Source organism: Malaya genurostris, chromosome 2, assembly GCF_030247185.1.
Source record: "Malaya genurostris strain Urasoe2022 chromosome 2, Malgen_1.1, whole genome shotgun sequence".
NCBI lineage: Eukaryota > Metazoa > Arthropoda > Insecta > Diptera > Culicidae > Malaya > Malaya genurostris.
This window is the reverse complement of record NC_080571.1, coordinates 55,502,910-55,526,301: the sequence shown is the minus strand read 5'-3', so window position 1 is coordinate 55,526,301 and position 23,392 is coordinate 55,502,910. Positions and strand designations below refer to the sequence as shown.

The window sequence follows — 23,392 nt, the reverse complement described above, 5'->3', positions numbered from 1 at the left end:
TTCCCGTTTCGCGGCTCAAAGGAGTGAGCTACTGGAGGCATGCGGCAGGGACACCACACCGGAAAACCTGATCCAGAGAATGTGCCACTGCGTAGAGAACTGGAATGCAGTGTCGACCGCGGCATCCCAAATTGCGGGAATATTGCAGCGGAAATGGAGTGCGGATCAACAACAGGTCAGCCGCGTACCGTAGCAGGCTCAAGAGGGATCAGCGAATAAACGTCGGTCCGGGAGAACCTTCTTCGTCGGGAAGCTCTTCGTCGGAGTAGTCTAGATCCATCGTCGGGGACTAGACGAGTAGTACGTAAAACTGTTAGGATCGTCGGGGCGCCAGTGAACCGGAAGCTTTCCTCCAACCGGAATCACTGGATCGACCCAGGCATCCTCTCGGTCGGGCGTTGACGGGTATCGAAGGCGTCGGTTTCGGGAGGGCCTCCTTCGTCGGGGAACTCTCCGTCGGTGTAGGCTAGATCCTTCGGCGGGGGCTAGTCGAGTAGCCACCACAACACCGATTCGAGTCGTCGAGGCGCCAGCGAACCGGAAGCCATGCTCCAACCGGAATCGCGGGACCGACCTCGGCACTCCATCGGGTGTCCCGTGTGGTGTAAGAGACTCGGTGTCGGGAGATTCTCCTTCGCCGGGGAAATCTCCGTCGGAGTAGTCTAGATCCTTCGTCGGGGACTAGACGAGTAAATCGTGGTGTAATACCGCTAGGATCGTCAGGGCGCCAGTGAACCGGAAGCTTTCCTCCAACCGGAATCACTGGACCGACCCAGGCATCCTCTCGGTCGGGCGTTGACGGGAATCGAAAGCGTCGGTTTCGGGAGGGCCTCCTTCGTCGGGGAACTCTCCGTCGGTGTAGGCTAGATCCTTCGGCGGGGGCTAGTCGAGTAGCCGCCACAACACCGATTCGAGTCGTCGAGGCGCCAGCGAACCGGAAGCCATGCTCCAACCGGAATCGCGGGACCGACCTCGGCACTCCATCGGGTGTCCCGTGTGGTGTAAGAGACTCGGTGTCGGGAGATTCTCCTTCGCCGGGGAAATCTCCGTCGGAGTAGTCTAGATCCTTTGTCGAGGACTAGATGAGTAGATCATCGCGTGGTACCGATAGGATCGTCTGAGCGCCAGTGAACCGGAAGTCACGCTCCAACCGGAATCATTGGATCGACTTAGGCATCCTTTCGGTCGGGTCGTAGACGCGTACCGTAAGCGTCGGTTCGGGAGGACTTCCCTCGTCGGGGAACCCTCCGTCGGTGTAGACTAGATCTTTTGGCGGAGACTAGTCGAGTAGTTCCGCGACGTAGCATCAGTTTTGGGTCGTCGAGGCGCCAGTGAACCGGAAGTTACCCTCCAGCCGGCATCACTGGACCGACCTCGTCATCCAACTGGTCGATCCCTTGAGAGCAGGATGCTGATCCCCATCCTGCATAAATCTGGGGAGGGTGCTGTGAGCACCAATAGCCTTCCACCCCGAAGTAATACCTAGCGGTGGTGCCGGGGAGGTAGGGTTGGAGATCCAAGGTGTTTTAGTGGGTAGTTCCAATCAACAGTTGGGTAGTCCTGTGGAGAGTCCCACACTCCGTGCGTAAATGCATTTCACCTTGTAAAAAAAAAAAAAAAAAAAAAAAAAAGCTCAGATTGATACGGTTCTCATGATACTGGACCAGGATAAGCTCAATATCCCATCGGAACTGGTTCTTTTCCAGGCATTAGAGGTTTATGCTAAACAGTTTGACACCGCTTCATCGAAGCCGGATCGCCCGAAAATTCGTGATGCCATCTGTCGTATCCGTTTCCTTGCAATGACGGCGGACGAGTTGTCCAAAGGTCCCGCCAGATCGTCTCTACTTACACAACAGGAGGTTTGCGACATTTTTATGAAACTATCGAATCCGTCCGGGAATGCTTCGATGCCGAAAGGATTTTCCACTAGCAGAAAACGTAGGATTCTGCCGCAGATTCAACTACAGAATCGCCAGTTGGTTCTGCATGACTCATCAAATCTGGTTGCAGTGCTAGCTGAGCTTTGTTGAGCTACGCTAAGAACATTTGATTTTTAAGTGGTATCTTGAAATTTGAATTTGAAATCACAGGTTTATTTGAATTTTAAATCAGAAATAAAAAAACTTGTTTTAATCCACCTAGTGTAATGATGCCTTTCTCATATCAATCATACTATCATATATAATACTGCGGTATTCTTCAAAATAATTTTCTTCGATTCTTAAAAGAATAACCGAAATCGGTTTGTTTGACCGTCTACTGATAAAAACTATCAATTGAAAAAGATTTGAGGACGATTTAGAAATTTAAGGTTTTTCCCCATTTTCAGCGATGACATAAAATTTTTAACACACTTTCCGGATCCGGAAGTCGGATCCGCATGAAATTCAGGAAATACGCATGGGACCACAGGACCTCTCGTTTGAACCTAAGTTTGTGAAAATTGGTTGCGCCATATATGAGAAAAGTTAGAACACATATTAAAATCATTTTTTTGCACATTTTACCCCATAACTCCCGAACCGGAAGTCGGATCCAAATAATATTCAGGAATTTTTTATGTGACCTCAAGACCTTTCATTTGAATCTAAGTTTGTGACAATCAGTTCAGCCATCAAGAGAAAAGTTAGTGCACTTATTTTCACAATTTTTTGCACATTTTACCCCATAATTCCGGAACAGGAAGTCGGATCCAAATAATATTCAGGAATTTTGTATGGGACCACAAGACCTTTCATTTGAATCTAAGTTTGTGAAAATCGGTTCAGCCATCTTTATTTGTTTATTTATTTTGTTAAATTTCGTCCATCTGACCAACATGGTCTTAATGGAACTGTCTAATTCTAAAAACGAACAAATAACAAGAATAAATACATAGTGGTGAAGTAATAAAATTAAAATTACGGACGGACTGATAGTAAACGCCGACGGAAGCTGTTAGAAGTGCGATTGAAGTCGAAGTGCTCGGAGACCTCGTTGAAGTGACGAATTGAAGCAGCTAGAGAGCTATTTGCAGCGTAGTTCGTGAACTGTGGAGTCTCAAACAGTAGAGTTCTCGGTCGAAGTGAGCGGGCAGGAGCATATAGGTTGATTCGAGCCAGCAAGTCTGACACATCGTACTCAGCAAGCAAGATTTTGGCAACAAAGGTAGCATTTGATGCATTCCTTCTATCAGTTAGGGTGTCGAGATCCAGCAAACGACAGCGGTCGGCGTACGGTGGCAGGTTACGTGGGTCACTCCATGGCAGGTATCACAGTGCATACCTGACGAATCTGCGCTGCACAGCTTCGAAACGTGCACTCCACACTTCCTGATAGGGACTCCAGACAACAGAAGCAAATTCAAGCAGCGAGCGAACCAAGGAACAATACAAGGCCTTGAAACATAGCGGATCACGGAACTCACTCGATATCTTGAACATGAATCCAGGTTGACGATTCGCTTTGTCGATCGTAGTTGAGAAGTGCCGAACGTATGTAAGCCTTTCATCCAAGACGACACCAAGGTCCTTGACGTGGTCGACACGTTGAAGCGATGTTATAATCAAACGGAACTGCAGTCCTGGTCCTTCGAAAGCTAATTACTGAACATTTGGCGACTCACAAGACCATCATATTACGTTCGCACCAGTCGTTGAAGATGCACAGGAGGTTCTGCAGTTCTCGGCAATCAGCTTGGTTACGAACGACGTGATAAATTTTGACATCATCAGCGAAAAACAATTTTCCTCCACGCTGTAGGACAAAAGCTGCATCATTGACGAATAGTGAGAAGAGTAATGGACCCAGTGTGCTGCCCTGCGGAACTCCTGAACAGTTGGAAAAGCAGTCAGAAGAACTATTTCCAATGCAGACAGATAATTCTCGTTGCACCAGGTATGATCTTAGCCAATCGCAGAATCTAGACGAGCATCCCATTGTTTCAAATTTAGCTAGCAGAATGTCATGGTTGACTTTGTCGAATGCAGCTTTTAGATCCGTGTAGATCACATCCACTTGCAGTTTTTTGCATATTTGATCCATGCAGAACGATGTAAAGCTAATGAGATTAGTCTCAACAGAGCGACCCGGAAAGAATCCATGCTGGTAGGGACTAATGTATTGCTTGCAAGATGCAAAGAGTTTTTCGTAAATCAGCGTCTCAAACACCTTGGATTCCACTCCCAGCGAGGTAATGCCACGGTAGTTCACTATATTGCATTTATCCCTTTTCTTAAACACGGGGAACATCGTAGAGCGTTTCCATTCCGATGGAAATTTGTGCAGACGAAGCGACAAGTTGAATAATGCAGAAAGCGGAGCAGCTAAAATGTCGGAGCATTTTTTCAGAATAGCTGAGGGAATTATACTCGGGCCGGGTGAATATGACGACTTGATTTTGCTTATAGCCGTGATAACCATTTGAACATCCACTGCAAACACGTCCATGTCGATGACATTAGCAGGTACATCACGCACTGCTCTGCCTATCTCAGCTTGCGTTGGTGAGTCGTTCGAGAAAACACTCGAGAAGTGTTTCGCAAAAAGACTGCACTTATCAGCAGGGGACATAGCAATGTCATTGTCGAGATGCAGCCTTGACGGAAGACCAGTTTCTTTCCTCTTTGTATTGACGAACGACCAGAATCCCTTCGGGTTGCGGCACAGATTCTGTTGAGTGCGATTGCCATACCGGTTGTAAAGAAACTTATTGTAGCTGCGATAGTTGTTGCTGGCAACTGAGAAGTTCTGTTTGGTAAGGGGGGATCGTCGGCTACAGAATGCACGAAGAGATTTAGCACGTGCACGCTTCAGTTTCCGCAGAGTGGCGTTTGTCCATGGTTTGCCCGGCTGAATCGATGTCGGTGTAGTTCAACTCTGCGTTCCAATCGATACGATTCAAGGAACGACGCAGCAGAGCAAGGTCGGTCTTACGAAAATTTAGCCTATCAGCGCTCGAAGTTTCGTCGTAGTGTTGCGCAATATCATTTGCGATAGATATATCAAGACCGGGATGAAAGTTGTCAAGAGCGACGACAACATCAGCAGCTTCATTAACGGCACAATCTAGAAGCGAGTTCGCGCTTGCAAACACCAAATCCAAAAAGTGAGATTGAAAGTTAGAAACATAGCTTATCTGGCTCAGACCGAGAAAGGCAGCTCCATCGACAAGCAAGCGGCTGGCAGGAGTAGTTGTCGATACTATCGGATCGGGAAACGCATATCCATGACGAGTGGGTGACCAAGCAAGCCCCGGCTGATTAAAATCCCCAAGCATTAAAAGCACATCAGATGGACCAGCTATCGTTGCAGCACATTTAGCAGCATCCAGGTGAAGCTGCATGGTACTGCAGTCATGTCGTCGTTCAGGTGGAATGTACACAGCTCCGACAAATACGTTTCTAGAGAGAAGTTTAATCTTAACCCATATCGTTTCGATCAAAGTGAACCGATCGTCCCTGATCAAACCGGAGTACAACGTGTTAGACACCGCGATTAACACTCCTCCGACACGTGTTCGAATACTATTAGCTATGCTGCGTTCGCATCTGTAGACGTTGAAACGGTCACCAAATAGTTGAACAGAATTGATTTGCTCGTCCAACCACGTCTCTGAGAACACATAAATATCATAATCGCTATCCAGTGCAGCCAGGTAGACATCGTCCAGTTTTGTCCTCAGTCCCCGATTATTTTAATAATAAACACGGAGACCGCGTGCGGAGGCAGAGTGAGTTGTACCAATTCGACAAGTTGGGCTGGGAACCGGAAAAGCGTGGGCTTGATGTACAGAAAAAATGCTAGGGTACTCGCCTGAGGGTGGCGGCTGGAGGTCTCTTTCACCGCTCCCGATCGCAGTACCGAGACGGCTCTGATGGCTGGAATCGAGGTCGTCAAGTGCTGATGATGAAGAAATTCTGGTAGGAGACAGGACTGGGTCGGGTGGCTTAGAGACCTCCAACAGGCTCCGTGTCGTGCGTCTCGGTGTCAAGTCCATCGGTGGATGAGAGTTTACTCCATTGGTGAGCCCAGCATCTCTGGGGTTACCAACGGTTGTAACAAGGTTTCGATTCGTGGGACCTTCAGAGCTCTTGGCTTCCAAAAATCTTCCGTGTTTCTCCGATCATCGAATTCTCGGAAGAAGATACCGTTCGGCCAAATGGATGGATCCAAGGCAATGTCCTTAAGTTCACGATCTACTCCGACCTTGAAGGACACGAAGGCCAACGAAGAAAGATCGGCATCTTTTTTGACCAGCTTCTTGACAACAGGCTCCGAGCTGGTGACACACTCCTGAACCATAGCAGCGACGTCCTCCTCGGTCACATGTGGAGCAATTCGGGAAAGGTGCAGCCAGAATTTGTCCACTGGCTTCGGTACGGTATCCACCGCTTTGACAGCGTCACTGACTTTGCGTGTTCCACTTAGTAAAGCTGACGTAGGCCTTCCACTAGGAGTAGCCTCGTAGCCAGTATCGCGTGAACGTTTACCAGTGAGCCGATTTGACGCTGACTTTGCAGCCAAAGAAGTGTTGAACTGGTCAGACAACGCCTGTAATGCACAATTAGTCTTGTCCAGCTCAAGTTTAAACTCCTTCAGACAGTCGTTGACACAATCCGAGACCGTGGAAACAAGATTCACCGTGGTTAAAGATGAATTCCGTGCTTTCAGTTGGTCCAGTGTTGAAATGCAGTCGTTGCAGAACCACAAAAGATTCGGCGACTGGTTGTTGACAAAATCGAGGTTCGATCTGGTCCATCCGATGCATTTAGTGTGGGCCGTGTGCTCAGAAAAGTGACATTTGATGAAATCCAGGCTTTTCACCGACTTAGAGCACTGAACGCAAGATAAATCCATTTTGCAGACTTTGTCGCTCACAAAAAAAAGTGATCAGTCTTTGTATATGTTATCTTCGCACTTAGTCACACAGAGTGTAGCTATTGACACACAGATGTCGCGACGTAACCCGATTTCACCGGGACCGCGAAGATGGTGTAAACAAAAACAGCTGTAATGCCACAAACTGATCAAGTAACACTCACTGGAAACAGTTAATACCGGAATGTAGACACAAAACTTTACTATTTCACGACTGCTTTCGATGTTTAGAGTGATTTTCGCACGACTAACAACCAATAAGAATCGTATTTCACAGAAAAAACAAAGAAAAAGTATCGAGCTCACGCGCGCAGTAAATAATACCATGCAGTGTTGCCGTTATATCTCCGAGAAAACTTAGTGCAAAAAAACGTTACATGCACACATATGCACATACACACATACGAACATACACACACAGATATTTTGCGTACTCGACGAACTGAGTCGAATGGTATATGACACTCGGCCCTCCGGGCCTCGGTTCAAAAGTGGGTTTTCACAGTGATTGCCTAACCTTTCTATATGAGAAAGGCAAAACCTTGTTTTGAAATCCTATATATTATTAGTTTCAATTTGTTGATTTCAATCAATTGAATGAAGCTCCGAACTATTTGTTTCAAACTCTGCTGCAATCAATCGATCAATTAAGTTAGCTTATTATTAGTATCCATCGAAGCCCAGACTGAAAAAGGAACAGGTGGATAATGTCTGCGACGCAACTGGAAAACTGACAGGTTTTCGCGACTTCTTTGATAATTAGTTTTTAGATACTCAACGGAAAAAAAAGAATAGTTTTTTGGAATGTTTTTTTTATCCTCAAAACAATCAAATTTTTTAGTGTTTTCTATGTTCAACAAGGTCGAAATAATTTTCCTTAACAGTGAAGATTCCTCTGCTGAATACTGTGGAAAGTAATTTTTACTTAGCTGTGAACGAGAAAAATGTAAACAACCGAGATTCTTCATTGATTGATCTATGGGGAAACGTTATCAAAAGTTGTTCGTTGAGATCGATTTTCGGTCCTTAAAAGGACCGAAATATTCTTTCCAAGCTAAACAAGCGGATATATTTGTTTAATTCTATTTATTCACTTTCTATACAGCGCACAAAGCACTTTTTTTTGGTGCTATTAGTGCCATCAGTGTGACTTATCCTGGTAGATATTCACAACGCCTCTCCGGTTAGTTGTTGAACGGTGAGATTTATTCGTAGCTAACTGCATCAGAACCGGCGCTCGAGTGCGAGAACGACTAACACGTGTCATGAGATTGAATACCAATTTGTTTAACTAACTTTCATTCTGAGTTATTTGAGATTAGTTTTAGATACCAACAATTGTATCATAGATTATTGAACGGACTGTTCACATACGAACGAATTGCTGAATGTTAAAAATGTGTCCCATAGTGAAGATAGACGTATTCACGTCAAAGAAACATAAATTGGTATGACAGGAAATTGGCGGAAAAATTAAGATGCAGGGTTCAAACTTCCCCAATTTTTTTTTCACCGATTGAGTCACGCTGAATGTGACCGAAATACAAATCAAAAAGCAAATCTTTTGTGCAGACTTTGCACGACGATACTGATATATGACATTTTCGGATAGTATCGCTTAAAAAATTTCGGAATTGATTGGATCTTAGTAATAGGGAAATTTTTCTTCACCCACTATAAAATTTCAGAATCCCATCCATCAAGAGTAGGGAATCAAAAATTGGATCATTTTTCATCACTTGAATTTTCAGTCCAAAATCAGTAGGCTAAAAGATGGAAAAGATGTTTGAAAAAAAAACCCTGCAATAATTCATCAAGTAGTGTAATGAAGCCTTTCTCATATCACTCATATTTCCATAAGTATTACTACAATATTACGGCTCCCAGTTTCCGGTTCCGGAAGTACCTGAATTAGTCGGAAGCGGCGGCCTCTTGCATACGAACCTGTGATCCACTCGTTTGTCCGGTTTACTTAAACATAGTTTGTTTGCCTTTTTTAAGTCCGATCGAGCGATAGCGAGGTCGGACGGCACTCAAACCTGTGATCCCGGAATATTGGCTCGCGTGTTATTTTGTAACATAAAATGATATCTCCATGAAGTTGATAAAGATCATTCTTGAACATGTAAAGTAGGGAATCACAGAAAGAAAGAGGTTCATGAAACAAAATGAATATAATTATTGTAATTAAAAGTCTTTTAATATTAATGCAACACCCGTAATGACATCAGAAATGTTGTCTGTTACTGCAAATTTTTCCACAATTTTTAATAACTCGTCATACTTTTCCACCTGTTCTCTAATCTTTTGGGTTCCGCCATCTATTTTGTCAATCTTCCTAAGGATTAGTGGTTCGAGGCTCTTTAGAACACTTTAGTGCACATTCCTCAAACTTATTTCAAATAATGGTTTACTTTACTTTCCATTGCTCTGAGCTTTCTTATGATTGCCGAGAACATAATTTTTCATCAGATTGTATGATTTGAAAAGCTTTTGGTACGTGCTCTTGTGGTACAAAAGCCAATGCTTCAACTTTCTTGAATGTCATATAAACATCTTTGTTCTCTATGTACATTGAACGAAATCCAGTGCACTGCACTCTTTTGAAAAAAAAACATGTGTGAGATAAAAAACAATATTTTTGCTGCGAATCCGGAAAAAAACATTTGACAAACTATTGAATGTTACCTTTTCAAAATCTGTGAGTGTTATATTAAGAGTAAAACTGAAAAATTTTGCAATTTTCGATAACTCATTGAGGGCACCTGTATAGGTTGCTAGGTAAGAAGAAGTTAACCAGCGGAACGAATCGTCTTGTCTCACCAGGCAGTCGACGAATATTTTCACTGGTTGTATTCGGCCATGTTCGCTACGCTAATTCTTCAAAAGAAATGGGACTCCATCTACGGTTTTAATGACTTCTTCCAAAAGTTAATCGAAATCGCTCTCAGACAAAGGATTCTTCGGATAAGAACCGACGAATCTTCGGGCTCTTTGACATATGCGCTTCTGTGTTAGATTCGAGATCATGGTTTGAGCCTGATAGTGTACGTTTTCGACCTTTTGGTGTTTCGACCTTTTGTCCATCGACGTTTTGTCATTCGACATTTTAGTATACATTCGATTTCCATAAACTTGGGATCAAATGAAAGTTCCTATAGGTTGCTGTTTAATTTCACCCGGGTCCGACTTCCGGTTCAGAAGCTATAGGGTAAAGTGTCTTTAATCATTTAATGCGACGATGCAAAATCAAGAAAGAATCCTATCAACTTGACATATCCGTTAACAAATTAATAAAATGGTTATTTAGTTCATATTCAAAAAAAGTTTATTTTATTCAAGTTTAAAAAAACATTTAGGTGGATGAAAAAGGTTTTTTTTTATTTTTATTTTTTTTTTTTTAAATAACTATTTATTGGAATATGAGTTAAAATTAGATTATTAAGATTTAAATTGGGTGTTCAGCCACAAGTGGTGACTTTTCAGCCCTGTTATATATATATATATATATATATATATATATATATATATATATATATATATATATATATATATATATATATATATATATATATATATATATATATCATATATATATATATATATATATATATATATATATATATATATATATATATATATATATATATATGATTTGGTTATTACCATGAAGACATCATTTGCTTCCGCAATTCTGAGATTTTTGTGTAGGGAAAATTCTAAACCTACTTGTATTGTGTAATGGGGAAAAGGAACTTATATACTAACTTACTAACTAATACAGAGAGCGAATCGATTCAATTGAAGATTGCATCGATTTTTGTCGGAATTTGCTTATAACATTATGTGACATTACATCTAATGGTTCTATATTTGTGAGTCTGTGTAACTTATTTGTATTAAACCAGGGAGGACGCTTCAGAATCATTTTCAGAATTTTATTCTGAATCCTTTGAAGCGTTTTCTTTCTGGTGGAACAACAGCTTGACCAAATTGGTACCGCATAAAGCATGGCTGGTCTGAAAATTTGTTTATAAATTAACAATTTGTTTTTTAGACAGAGCTTAGAATTTCTGTTTATAAGAGGATATAAACATTTAATATATTTATTACACTTTGCCTGGATTCCTTCAATGTGATCCTTGAAAGTGAGTTTTTTGTCATACGTTAAACCTAAGTATTTAGTTTGATCAGACCATGTCAATTCCAAGCCATTCAATTTGAGAATGTGATTATTGTTTGGTTTAAGAAAAGAAGCTCTTGGCTTGTGAGGAAAGATAATTAATTGCGTTTTTGCTGCATTTGGTTTAATTTTCCATTTTGACAGATAATCACTGAAAATATTTAAACTTCTTTGTAGGCGACTGCAGATCACTCTTAGATTTCTACCTGTGGCTAACAGACTTGTGTCGTCACAGAATAGCGATTTCTGACAACCAACAGGTAGATTTGGAAGATCAGAAGTGAAAATATTATACAAGATTGGAGCTACACTCGAACCCTGCGGAACACCGGCTCGTACGGGTAGCAATTCAGATTTACAATTCTGATAGCTAACCTGAAGAGTACGATCAGTTAAATAATTTTGAATCATTTTGATCAAATAAATAGGAAACTGGAAATCAGACATTTTTGCTATTAAACCTTTGTGCCAAACACTGTCGAATGCTTTTTTTATGTCTAGAAGAGCAACTCCAGTGGATAACCCAGAAGATTTATTTGATTTTATCATGTTCGTTACTCTGACAAGTTGATGAGTAGTTGAATGTTCATTCCAAAATCCAAACTGCTCTGGTAAAAAAATTGAATTCTCATTTATATGAGTCATCATTCTCAACAAGATAATTTTTTCAAAAAGTTTACTGATAGAAGAAAGTAAGCTAATTGGGCGATAACTTGATGTTTCTGCTGGGTTTCTATCAGCTTTGAGGATAGGAATTACTTTGGCGTTTTTCCATCTTTTTGGGAAGTAAGCTAATGAAAAACACTTGTTGAAAATTTTAACCAGGAGTCTCAAGGCAACACCGGGAAGATTTTTGATAAGAAAATTAAAAATTCCATCATTACCAGGAGCCTTCATGTTTTTGAGTTTCCTAATAATTGATTTAATTTCATCAAAATTCGTCTCAATAATGTCATCGTGTGATAACACTTGGGTTGAAATATGATCATACTTCAGTGAGACTTCATTTTCAATAGGACTCACAACGTTTAAATTAAAATTGTGGACACTCTCGAACTGCTGAGCAAGTTTTTGAGCTTTTTCACCATTTGTAAGAAGTATTTGATTTCCTTCCTTGAGAGCAGGAATTGGTTTCTGAGGTTTCTTAAGAACCTTAGAAAGTTTCCAGAAAGGTTTAGAATATGGTTTAATTTGTTCAACTTCTTTAGCGAAATTTTCATTTCGCAAAAGAGTAAATCTATGTTTAATTTTTTTTTTGTAAATCTTTAACTATGTTTTTCATAGCAGGATCACGAGAACGTTGATATTGTCGTCGACGAACATTCTTCAACCGAATGAGCAGTTGAAGATTGTCATCGATGATAGGAGAATTTAATTTAGTTTGAGCTTTGGGAACTGAAAGATTTCTAGCTTCGATAATATAATGATTCAAATTATCAATTGCTGTGTCGATGTCCGCAGAATTTTCTAAAATAGTTTCATGATCCACATGATTTTCAATGTGAGATCTGTAATCCAACCAATTAGCTCTATGATAGTTGAAAATAGAACTAATTGGATTAATTATAGCTTCGTTGGAAAGTCTGAATGTTACAGGAAGATGATCTGAGTCAAAGTCAGCATGAGTAATCGGTTCACTACAAATGTGACTTTGATCTGTTAGAACCAGATCAATTGTAGACGGGTTTTTCACGGAAGAGAAACAAGTAGGATTACTGGGATGAAGAACTGTGAAGTAACCAGCTGAGAGTTGATTATGAAGTATTTTTACCATTACTGTTATTTTGCCTACAATTCCACTGGACATGCTTAGCATTTAAGTCCCCTATTACGAAAAATATCTTGTAAGTTTTTGCAAATCGCCTTTAAAGAAATTTAATTGTTCGCCGGTGCATTGGAATGGTAAATATGCTCCAGCGATGAAATAAATTCCATGAATGGTTTCAACTTCGATTCCCAAGCTTTCAATAACTTTAGTATTGAAAGAAGGTAAAATTCGATGTTTAATTTGCCGTTGGACAAAAATGGCAACTCCACCACCCATTCCAGTAAACCTGTCAAATCGATGAACCACATAATGTGGATTACTTTTCAATTTTACATTTGGTTTAAGAAAAGTTTCTGTCACAATGGCAATATGAATTTTGTGAACTTTGAGAAAATTATAAAATTCATCTTCACTCGATTTCAAAGATCGAGCATTCCAATTTAAAATATTCAAATAATTATTTAACATCACTGTTAAATTTTAAATTCATTATAATATTATTTGCAAATTTCCATCCGATTTGAAATGCTTCAAAAAGTGATGAAGTCGAATTCATTTGGATGATCATTTGAAAAAGTTGATCTTGTAGGTAGATCATTTTATTTTCAGTTATATCGCCTAAATCGACTTCATTTAAAGAAGCGAATGGCATTGAAGGAATATTTGTAGGTAGACTGCCATTAGAAGAAGATGATTTGGCCGGTCTACCTATTAATAAATTGTTTTCGTTAGAAGAAGAACTGCAAGGCGGTCCTGTGTTTTGATTATTTACATTAGAAGAAATAGGTGATAGATTTCTACCTAATATACCAGCATAACTGACATTAGAAGAAGATGGTGACGAGTTCGATCTACCTGTCAATAAATTGTTTTCGTTAGAAGACGAATTGGCAGGCGTACCTGTTTTTTGTTTCGAAGAAATCAGTGCCTTAAAAGAATTAGGCGTGGCATTTGTAACGGTTTTTTGATTTTCAGGTATGTTCTGTAAATTTAAGGTCGTTGATTTGACTTGTTGTCTAAGCGAACGAGCGTTTAAAATTTTTTCCCTGACAGGACATTTCAAATAATTGGATTTATGATTTCCATTGTAATTTGAACATGAAAATTTATCAGTGGTTTCATTCATTGGACAAACGTCTTTCGAATGCGATTTACCACAATTCAAACACCGTATATCCATATGACAATTTTTGGTTCCATGACCGAAGCCTTGGCAACGACGACATTGCGTTAAGTTTGCAATACGATTATGCCGTTTATAATGTTCCCAATGAATTTTAATGTGGGAAATGAAACGTACTTTTTCTAAAGTTTTCAAATTGTTTACATCACTTCGATTGAAGTGTATTAGGTAAAGTTCATGGGAAATTCCAGAGCGTGGTTTAGAAGTACCATTCGCTCTTTTTTTCATAAGTATTACTTGGGAAGGGGCAAAACCAAGCAATTCTTTTAGCTCATTTTTAATTTCATCAATACTTTGATCATTTGATAATCCTTTCGAGACAGCCTTGAAGGGTCTGTCTGATTTTATATCATATGAATAAAATTTATGAAGTTTCTCGGACAAATATCGAATAAGACGTTCGTAATCTTCCAACCCATCCACCAAGACTCGACATTCTCCTCTTCGTCCGATTTGAAATGAGACTTTTACTTCCGGGAGAAAAGTAGAAAGCTCAGTACGGAATGCTTTGAAGTCGGAAATCATCACCGTCACTGGTGGCATAGATTGATGTTTCTTCCCAGAACGACAAGCGTCCATTTTGGGAATTTTTGAAGAATTTTCTTCTATGTCGCTACAATCGGATTCAGGAAGAATCTCGTAAATATTGTTAGACGGCATAGGATCAACGGAAGGGAAATCCGTCCGTTGTCTTTTATTTTTACATTCAGATTCTATAAGATCGTGAATGTTATTAGAAAAATGTTGAATAACGGATTGTGATTTATTCCGTATTGAATTATTTTTAGCCTTAGGCTTGTTGCCTTTCCGGTTGGACGCAGGCATTTTTGAAATTAATGAAATTTTAAATTAAATTAACTAGGCTAAATTAGTCTTCGATTAGACTCCTAGCTAGCCTTAAAAAAGGCTGATTAATTTCTTAGTCACTCTAATATCACCCTTTGTATCACTTAGTCACTCTAATATCACTCTTTGTATCACTTAGTCACTTAGTTAGTGATTCAGGTAGCCTTGAAAAAGACTGAAGCCTTGAATCAATGAAACTCTAGGTAGCCAGAAAAAAATTCCAGGAGCCAAGAGCTATATGCGTGCGGTGCGAACGACTGTTCAACACCGACTGAATGAAAAAGGTTTTTTTTTATATATTTCCCTTTGATCATCATAATGGTTTTTCGGTGAGTTTTATAAACTTCGCTAAAGTTTACGTTTCAACTTTCTTTGATTTCAGCCATCGTTTGAAATTTTACCCAGTATTACCTCTCTCGCTCATTTGGGTCGAAAGCTAACTTTGCTCAGCCACAACACGGATGATTTATTAATTTTTAGTTGGTTTGACGTAAAGTCACCATAACTAAGTTCAATTTTGCAATGAATTAAAGGGAACATATATTGAAGAAGCAAAATGAATGAGAAACTCACAGAAAAGATTTAGAGATATTTTTGAAAAAGATACGCTCTGATGTAGGATTCTAAGCTGCGTTCTTGTGCAATCCGTGTATACGCGTTTTCCATTTATGCCACCCTGAGCTGTGGTAGACACAGTTCTACAACAGCACCGGTAAGCGTAAATCGAACAATGGTCTAAATCCTTGCCGTCTCACACCCGGTACCCTATATCCAAACATATTCTCTGTTTATCAGACAACAAACACTAGTATTCTCGCTCTATACCTATTTGCACTTAAGCACTGGAGAGAAAATTTACAATCGCTTGTGCCAGTCACTTCTTGGCTACCGTGAGCGACAGACCCTATGAAAGCTGTTTGATAGTCTGTCCTTCTACTAGCATAAGCAGATTGTTACGGAAAATACTCTCCTACCGGTATTTTCTTCCGGTCAATCAGGACATCAAGGCGTAGCCACGAATTGTTCGTTTTTTTTTACTAGTTTATGTAAAAAATCCAAATTTGAAAAACCTAGCCGTAAGTGGAAAGTTTGTGTTGTTTTTGTAAGCCGAAAATCCATTACAATCCTAATTCTTTTACCAAAAGAAAACAATCAGAAAATATACCGAACCATTCGTTAGATCCATTCGTTTTTCAGTTTTCAGTAGTTGTTTGACAATTCAGCTAAATTTATATTATCGAACGATTGGTGATCAATACAGTGTAATGTACGAATGAATGGTTTATTTTTGATATAAAATCTAGAGGTACAAAAAATGTAGAATGTAAGTGAATTATATTTCTAAAAATTCTGATAAAAAAATCAGAGAGGTGCAGAAATGCATAAAATATTCCTGTTTTTTCAATATTTTTGCAAATGTTTTTGAAAAATTAATATAAAATGAATACCACAAGAACCACCCCAAAACCCCACAAATTTGACAGTTAAAAAGAAAAAAAATTGGGCTGATCATCTCCAATACAAACTTTCAAACAGCTTATATCCATATAATTTCTTTTTGGAGGCAATTTTTACATACTTACCCAGCGACTATACCATTTGGAAGAATTTTTGAGTTTTTTTAATCGTCGCTCCAAATGAGGGCTGCAATTTTTAAGTACCTTTCATTTTGTAATACCGGAACCGGAAATTTTATGGTGATTTTTGAAGATCGAAAATTTTCAAACTTTAACCGCCGGCCAGCACTACTTGCCCATATCCGATTTAGCTAAAATATTTCATAGGGACTTTTTTTGACGTGATTAAAAATTTTGAACACTGCCGCGTTACGAAATTAGAGATGACCCCAAAATATTGGCACCGTACTGTACAGTGGTTATAAATTGTCTCAACGAAAAATTCGAACTTTCTCTTGGGTTTTAACTGTGTTGCGGACTCGAATTTTTAATATTCCTTTCGCTCAGTAGGTCCATAAACGACAGTGCCGAAGTGTAGGTCTAGTAATAGCTTGAGCAAATATTGACTTGGTAGTGAAATTACCGTGGCATTGCTTTACTGACAGTAATCTTCTGGAGGTTTTGTCATGTCGTAAAGTGTTGTTCATTCAATCATTCCCAAAAATTAATTGAGCAACATTTATATATTTGTTTAATATTAAATCACATTGCTACTATTTTGAAATTCTGAAAGATCACATATCTTTAATAAAAAAAATTCACAATTTTGAAACCTACATTCCGTTCTTTCGTTACCATTGGCAAATAATTGGGTTTGCCCCAAGTATTTGCTTGAGATTGAAAATAAACCAACTACGGAATTTGGAAACTTGATATGCTTTGGAATAAATATGCCTACTTCGTTGAATATTGATGATAATAATTGGCGCTGGTTGCAGATAATTGCGAGCGGCGCACATCGAAAATCGATCTCCAATACCAAACGAATTAATTCGTCATTGGTACTGGCTGCGGAAAAGACACTGAAAAAATATTTGTCTCACTAAGCATTTCAAACCAAAAGGTGTGATTCAAAATGTGAAAATGTTTCAACGTAAATTTGAGACTTTTCACCATTGTTTACTGTCGGAAGCGCAGTCAATATCCAGTAAATAATTTGTTGCTAATTAGTTGTTAATTAGTTACGACGGTTTTGAAATTGCTCCATTTTTTTCCGTGTGCTTCGCCAAGTTTATATGAAGTTAACGAAGCACCTCTCCGAAAATAGGCACTCGTAGAAATTACAAAAACTTGTGCAACAAATTCAAACCCACCGTAACTAATAAGCAAAAATTTGAGTGGTTCTTCGTTGAGGGGCAAAACATTCAAAAAAAATATTCAAGTGCCTAGTTTCCTTGTTTATTCACCCAATCCGTGTGCCGAAAATATTCAAGCTTTAACCACCGGGTAGGGCACCACTCACCCATATCCGGCACCTTAAAGCACATCCCTCCGCGAAAATAACATCCCACACTTTGAGCAACCTTTATTTAAGGACAAGCCCGATATTTTTACAGAAAATTTACACTGAACCATGCTTCGAAAAATATCAGAATAGTAAACGGTAAAAACACTTTTTGCATCCAAGTGCCATGTTTTTGCTTTCTTTTATTTAATAATATAAGTTTAAAGGCACACTGCTTAAGCTCTGAGATACCAAGGGTACATGTTTTTACTGAAGTGCTGAGAGAACAATGCCTTGTAGCGGATAAATAGGCCAATAATTATGTGCTCTCAGTACACACCTGGTACCCATGCGATACCAAAATTCTCAAATAACGTTAAAAAAGGTGAGTGAGTAAGGTAACAGACATAGCTGGAGGACGTGAATTTCGCCACTTTTACTGCTTCGCTTCCAGAATTGTAACGGTGCATTTATACTAAAGATTGTCTTATTGACGTCGGACAAATGAGAGTAAAACAAATAGCAACATAGGTATTGAGAAGTGCCAAATTGTGGAATTGTCTACGATATTGAACACTGCTCGGAGCATTTTTCTCGAACGCGAAGCAGTCAATTGCTGGCTTTATTCGCACTCGTTTGATGCGAATTTTGAACTGCGCAAATTGCTCAAAGCTAATCAAATTATTCAAGATTTGCACTAAATTGATGATTTTATCTCTGAAGCAATATTTATATTTCTTTAGCCATTAGATCAGCTGATTTTGCATAATGTTCCCCATCGTTAGCCACTTTTCGTTGTATTTTCCTCCAATGCAAACGACCAGCAGCAGGATGACGCAATTGCTCTTGTTTGAAACGAAACTGGCTCTGCAAACGTCCCGCAGCAGAACTGCTTCCTGTGCGCGGATTGATTCAATACTGAACTGAATTGTTGATAATGGAACTGGAGCTGGACCTGAACCAACCGGAATAATGCACTAGCTTCACTTCCTGCTCAGTCAACTGCGCAGGCTAGAAAGAAAGAAAAGCATCATGATTTTTCGTCCATGATACTCGCTGATATCAAGCATGTCAGAAAACTTTCATTCTGAATTATTTGTTATTGTATGTCATACAACTGAAAATGTTACGATAAATTGTTGATCATTTTTCCGATGGCATGTAGTAAAAATTATGTTGACACGTTACGTTGATATATTCACAATCAAAAACTTATCACTCTCTAAGAGGGTTAATTTTGAAAAGACGTCCCATAGTGAAGTAAGTCGTATTCACGACAAAAAGATCATATGGGGCTAGCGATTTGTACTTGCAAGTAAAAATATGAGATAGTCTTCTCAGGGTAAAAGTCACATGGTCGCATGGCTGGTTGAATTCAACTAGGCAGATTTGTACCAGGGACTGAGGTCCACTAGGAGATTGATAGTACCTATTATTTTTTCTCCGAGCAGGACCAGCCTAGATGCCGTGTAGAATCCGGCGAAAATAAACAACCAAGAATAGATCGATCCAGCTTCCATGTCGTAAAAGGTGACAATTGCAGGAGAATCTCTTTTCCTCACTAGATTCTTTCGTTGTTTCGAATCTGAAGACTTTTGTTTACTAAACTATAACTTCAATCAGCCAACAATTTTCGTTTGATCTGGCTAACACTTCATAAATAAACCATTTTCAATTGGAAAAGTGTAAAGTAGTCCTTACTCATTCTGAGAGAGCATTTAACCTTTTAAAAAAACCTTAAAGTTGAGGGACGGGTATAGCGTGATGGGTAAGTCGATGCCTTTCAGGCAGCCCTCCTGGGTTCGATTCCCAACCCCGCACATAGGGTCAGAAGGTTTTTTTTGTCCGAAGAGGTGAATGACCTCAAGGTTAAAGCCTCTATAATCGAGACAAAAAAACCTTAAAGCTTAAAACAATATTATGCCGTGTACCCACTTTGAATTGTATAACGATATGCACTTTTCAATCTACTTCAATCGTTAGATTTTGCACTTGTTAGGGGAGACCAGGGATTGTCAGTTGGTTTTAACTTTTTGTGAGACATCATACTGTTCGCTGGGAATGTACATATTGTCTCTAAACTTTACGCTCTACGGTGCCAAATAATTGATATTTAAGCTGACTTCAGAATCTTTGTTGTGGACTACTTGTTTGTTTCGCTACGTATAATGAACGTTTTACTTAAATTTATAGTAAATCTAGTTTTAAAAAGTGATAAATAGAATAGAAATATAGATATCAATATTTAGGCATGTTTCAAGAATCCGTTAAGGCTTTCAAGTTGAAAATTACTACTGTGGGCAAAAAAAAGTGAGACTGTTCATAATTTCAAAATTCTAAATTTTTTTCAATCTTCGAAACAGTTTCGGAATAGCCTTCAATGTGTGTAGAGATTTACGTTTGATGTGTTCAATGGGCTCAAAGCGGTTTTCCCGGAGCGGTCGTTCGAGTTTGCTGAATAACCAAAAGTCACACGGAGCTGAATCAGGGGAATACGGTGGTTGCGGAACGATATTAGTTGAATTGGTTCACAAACGTTAACGCGACGCTTTTTTCTCGAAAAAATTGAGTGATTTTGGGTCCAATCGTGCTTACACTTTTCTCAGGCCCAAATGATCTTTCAAAATGGTTTTTACTTACCTTCCGATATTCCAACGATCCCAGCGAGATATCTGATTGTTAATCCTCGATTCTCGAGCACCAATTCCAATATCATCGAAAACCGTCTGCAACATTCTGAACGTTTCGGCACCAGAAATTTGATTCCGCACACAAAGTTTAATGGAACTTCTTTGTTGAATAATTTCAGAATAACAGACGTATACTAAACACTAATGAATATTTTGTTGTGAAACTTGGCACAGATGTCACTGACAGTTATACCAACCTAAGAAAAAAATTTCGACGAATAAGGTTTCCGCGCGAAATATAATTCAAAAGTCTTACTACTTTTTGTATGTGTTCGAATGAGTCCCACTTTTTTGTCCGGTTTAGTCCCGCACAGACAATTCATTTTCGAGACGCAATAGTAATTTTATTTTCTACATAATCGAAAGCACTCAATAATCGCTGGATTCAGAACGAAATGAAGATTTCAAAAGCACTAAAAAGATCGGCATTACAGTGTATACAGAAATCTAATATACCCTGTCTGGATAGCCCCGAATCCGGTCTAACCCTGGTCTCCCCTTATGATGCAGAACCTAATTGTCAGAATTGACAAGCAATTGTTTCTCAGTTTACATATAAATTACTTTCAGTCACTGAAGAAACACTAGAACTTAGTAAAATATATCTTTTAGAACGGCAGCTGTAATCTATTGATGCAAAAGAAGAGGAAGGAACTTTTATCTCTAAAAAACTAAACAAAAAAATAAATTAGACTCAGCAGTACGTAACATATGCCCTCTTTCGATAGATACTGGTTCAGCTACAGTGTAAAAAATGGCAGACACATTCGGGAAACGACCCTTCAGATTCAGCCTAGACACCAAACGTACGAGAAGTTCAACCAAAAACCCATCACGAGCGAAACACGAAGCCGTGGATTGGCAGATTTCGCGTCACGATATCAAATCCCGGGGCCATTATCTGTTCGACACTGGAACATTGACTGATTGCAACTTTTTGGTCGGTAGAGAACCGAAAGATCAAAAACTGATTGCGGCTCACAAATTGATTCTGGCGATGGCTTCACCGGTTTTTCACACGATGTTCTACGGAAGTCTTCCCGAGAATAACATAATGATTCATGTGACGGATCTGAACCACGCGGCATTTCACACTTTACTCAAGTACTTACCGAAACAGTCGATATTACTCCCGATCGATAACTTACTTCATTCTTTTTGCAGGTACATTTATACCGATGAAATAACAATTGATTCAGTGGATGACGCCATCGAACTTTACCACGCAGCCAAAAAGTATATGCTGTCGTTTGTCGTCGAACAATGTCTGGCATTTATACTGGCCAAGCTGACTCCTAAAACTGCGTTTCGGGTGTACGAATTTGCCACCTTTTTTGATGAACCTAAATTGAAGAAGCGTTCTCTTGAAATCATACGCAATCAAACATTGGAAGCCATTCAGGATGACAGTTTCCAGAATGCTGAAGTCGAAACAGTGATGATGGTTGTGGAACAAGATCGGCTTCAAATTACTTCCGAGTTGGAATTGTTTGAGGCAATCAACAAATATGCAACGAAAAGTCCTACATTCCATCCCGAGTTCAATAGAGATTCGATAAACTGCAAAGAAACTCAAACTGTATCGGCTCAGTTCATTGTTCCATTGAAAGGTAAAGAAGTTGAAACTACAACGTCTACGCCTACAGCATCGGATGAAAAACTGCAGCCGAATCCGTCGGATAATGAATCATCAGAGCCGGACGATAAACCGAAAGAATCCGCCGTGGCCGTTGGTACCAAAGAACCACCAACCGAACCGTCACATTCGGAGGATTCAGAACAGCAACCGGCATCCATTACCATTCGGGATCTGGTCCGGCGTATTCGATTCTTGACCTTGTCAGCGCAACAATTTGCCGAAGGACCGCTGAAGACTAAGCTGTTGACACAACCCGAAAGTTTTGCCATTTTGGCCAACATTGCTTCGCCAGACTCTGGTATTCCAATGCCCGAAGGTTTTAGCACTAATCGAACTACAAGAAATGGTTCGTTCTCGTTTAAGCGCGGTGGTAGTGACGCTTTCTCTAATATATGAAATAAACATACTGAATAAAGGGAAATATTTTGAATCCAGTGAAAAGAATGAGCTCTCTATTTGATCGTGAATATCCTACCGTTATTTTGTTCAAATACGAATCAAATTAAAGACTTTCGACTGGGAGCCATTAAGTTCACCAATCGCGTTCTCGTTCATTATTGTTCTGGGTGTTGCTGTTGATATTAGCTCGGATAGATGTGCTTTTTACATTTGCTGCTGTCGATGGTTTAGACGATGAAAGCTCTTTATTGTTCGTTGTATTCGTTGATAGTTATAATAAATCACAATTTTATTGTAGTCTGAACATAATACAAATTACCGAGGGCTGGAGTCCACTGGGCGATTGATAGTATCTATAATCTTTCTCCGGACTGGACCAGCCTAGAGGCCGTGTGGTATCCGGCGACAAAAAAGAAATGGTCAAGAATAGAGCCACTGGGTTTCCTGCTTCCATGTCGTAAAAGGCGACAATTGCAGGAGTTTGTCGTTTTCTACTTTCTGTTACCAGTACATCTTTCAGCACAGTACATCTGGGTACTCTGTTTCACAAGAATTTTTTTTTCGATCAACAAACATTTTGCTCAAAGCTTATTATTCCAGAAAATACTCGTTTATCTCTTTCATTGAGTTTATAGGAATAGTTTTTTTTCATTTCACTGTTTCCTTAATTATTTTCATTTTATTTCTAATTTTTCAAGAAATCCCGTTACTATTTAGAATTAATATTTCAGGTTGTTTCTTGTTGACCAAATAACGGGAAAGTGCCGCATGAAAAAAAAACCACGTAACTGCGAGAATCTGCGTTTAAAAATCGATTAGCTTTGGAAAACCGCATCAAAACCACACGAAACATCAGAAAATCGCATTGAAACCCGGGTAAATTCGGAAATTCACATAAAAATCGCGTAACTTCGTAAATCCG

At 39.5% G+C, this 23,392-nt stretch overlaps 2 protein-coding genes across 8 annotated transcripts in view; both read left to right on the top strand.

Annotated features, from left to right (window-relative positions):
- Positions 1–23,392, top strand: part of LOC131427270 (spectrin beta chain, non-erythrocytic 5) — a 335,003-nt gene that overhangs the window by 104,186 nt on the left and 207,425 nt on the right. The gene's annotated exons all lie outside the window — the stretch shown is intronic.
- Positions 1,624–22,492, top strand: LOC131427272 (BTB/POZ domain-containing protein 6-B-like). The gene is made up of 3 exons (XM_058590308.1): positions 1,624–2,063; positions 21,161–21,536; positions 21,597–22,492. Exons 2-3 carry the CDS (start codon positions 21,187–21,189, stop codon positions 22,465–22,467), a joined length of 1,221 nt encoding a protein of 406 aa, XP_058446291.1. The 5' UTR covers positions 1,624–2,063; positions 21,161–21,186; the 3' UTR covers positions 22,468–22,492.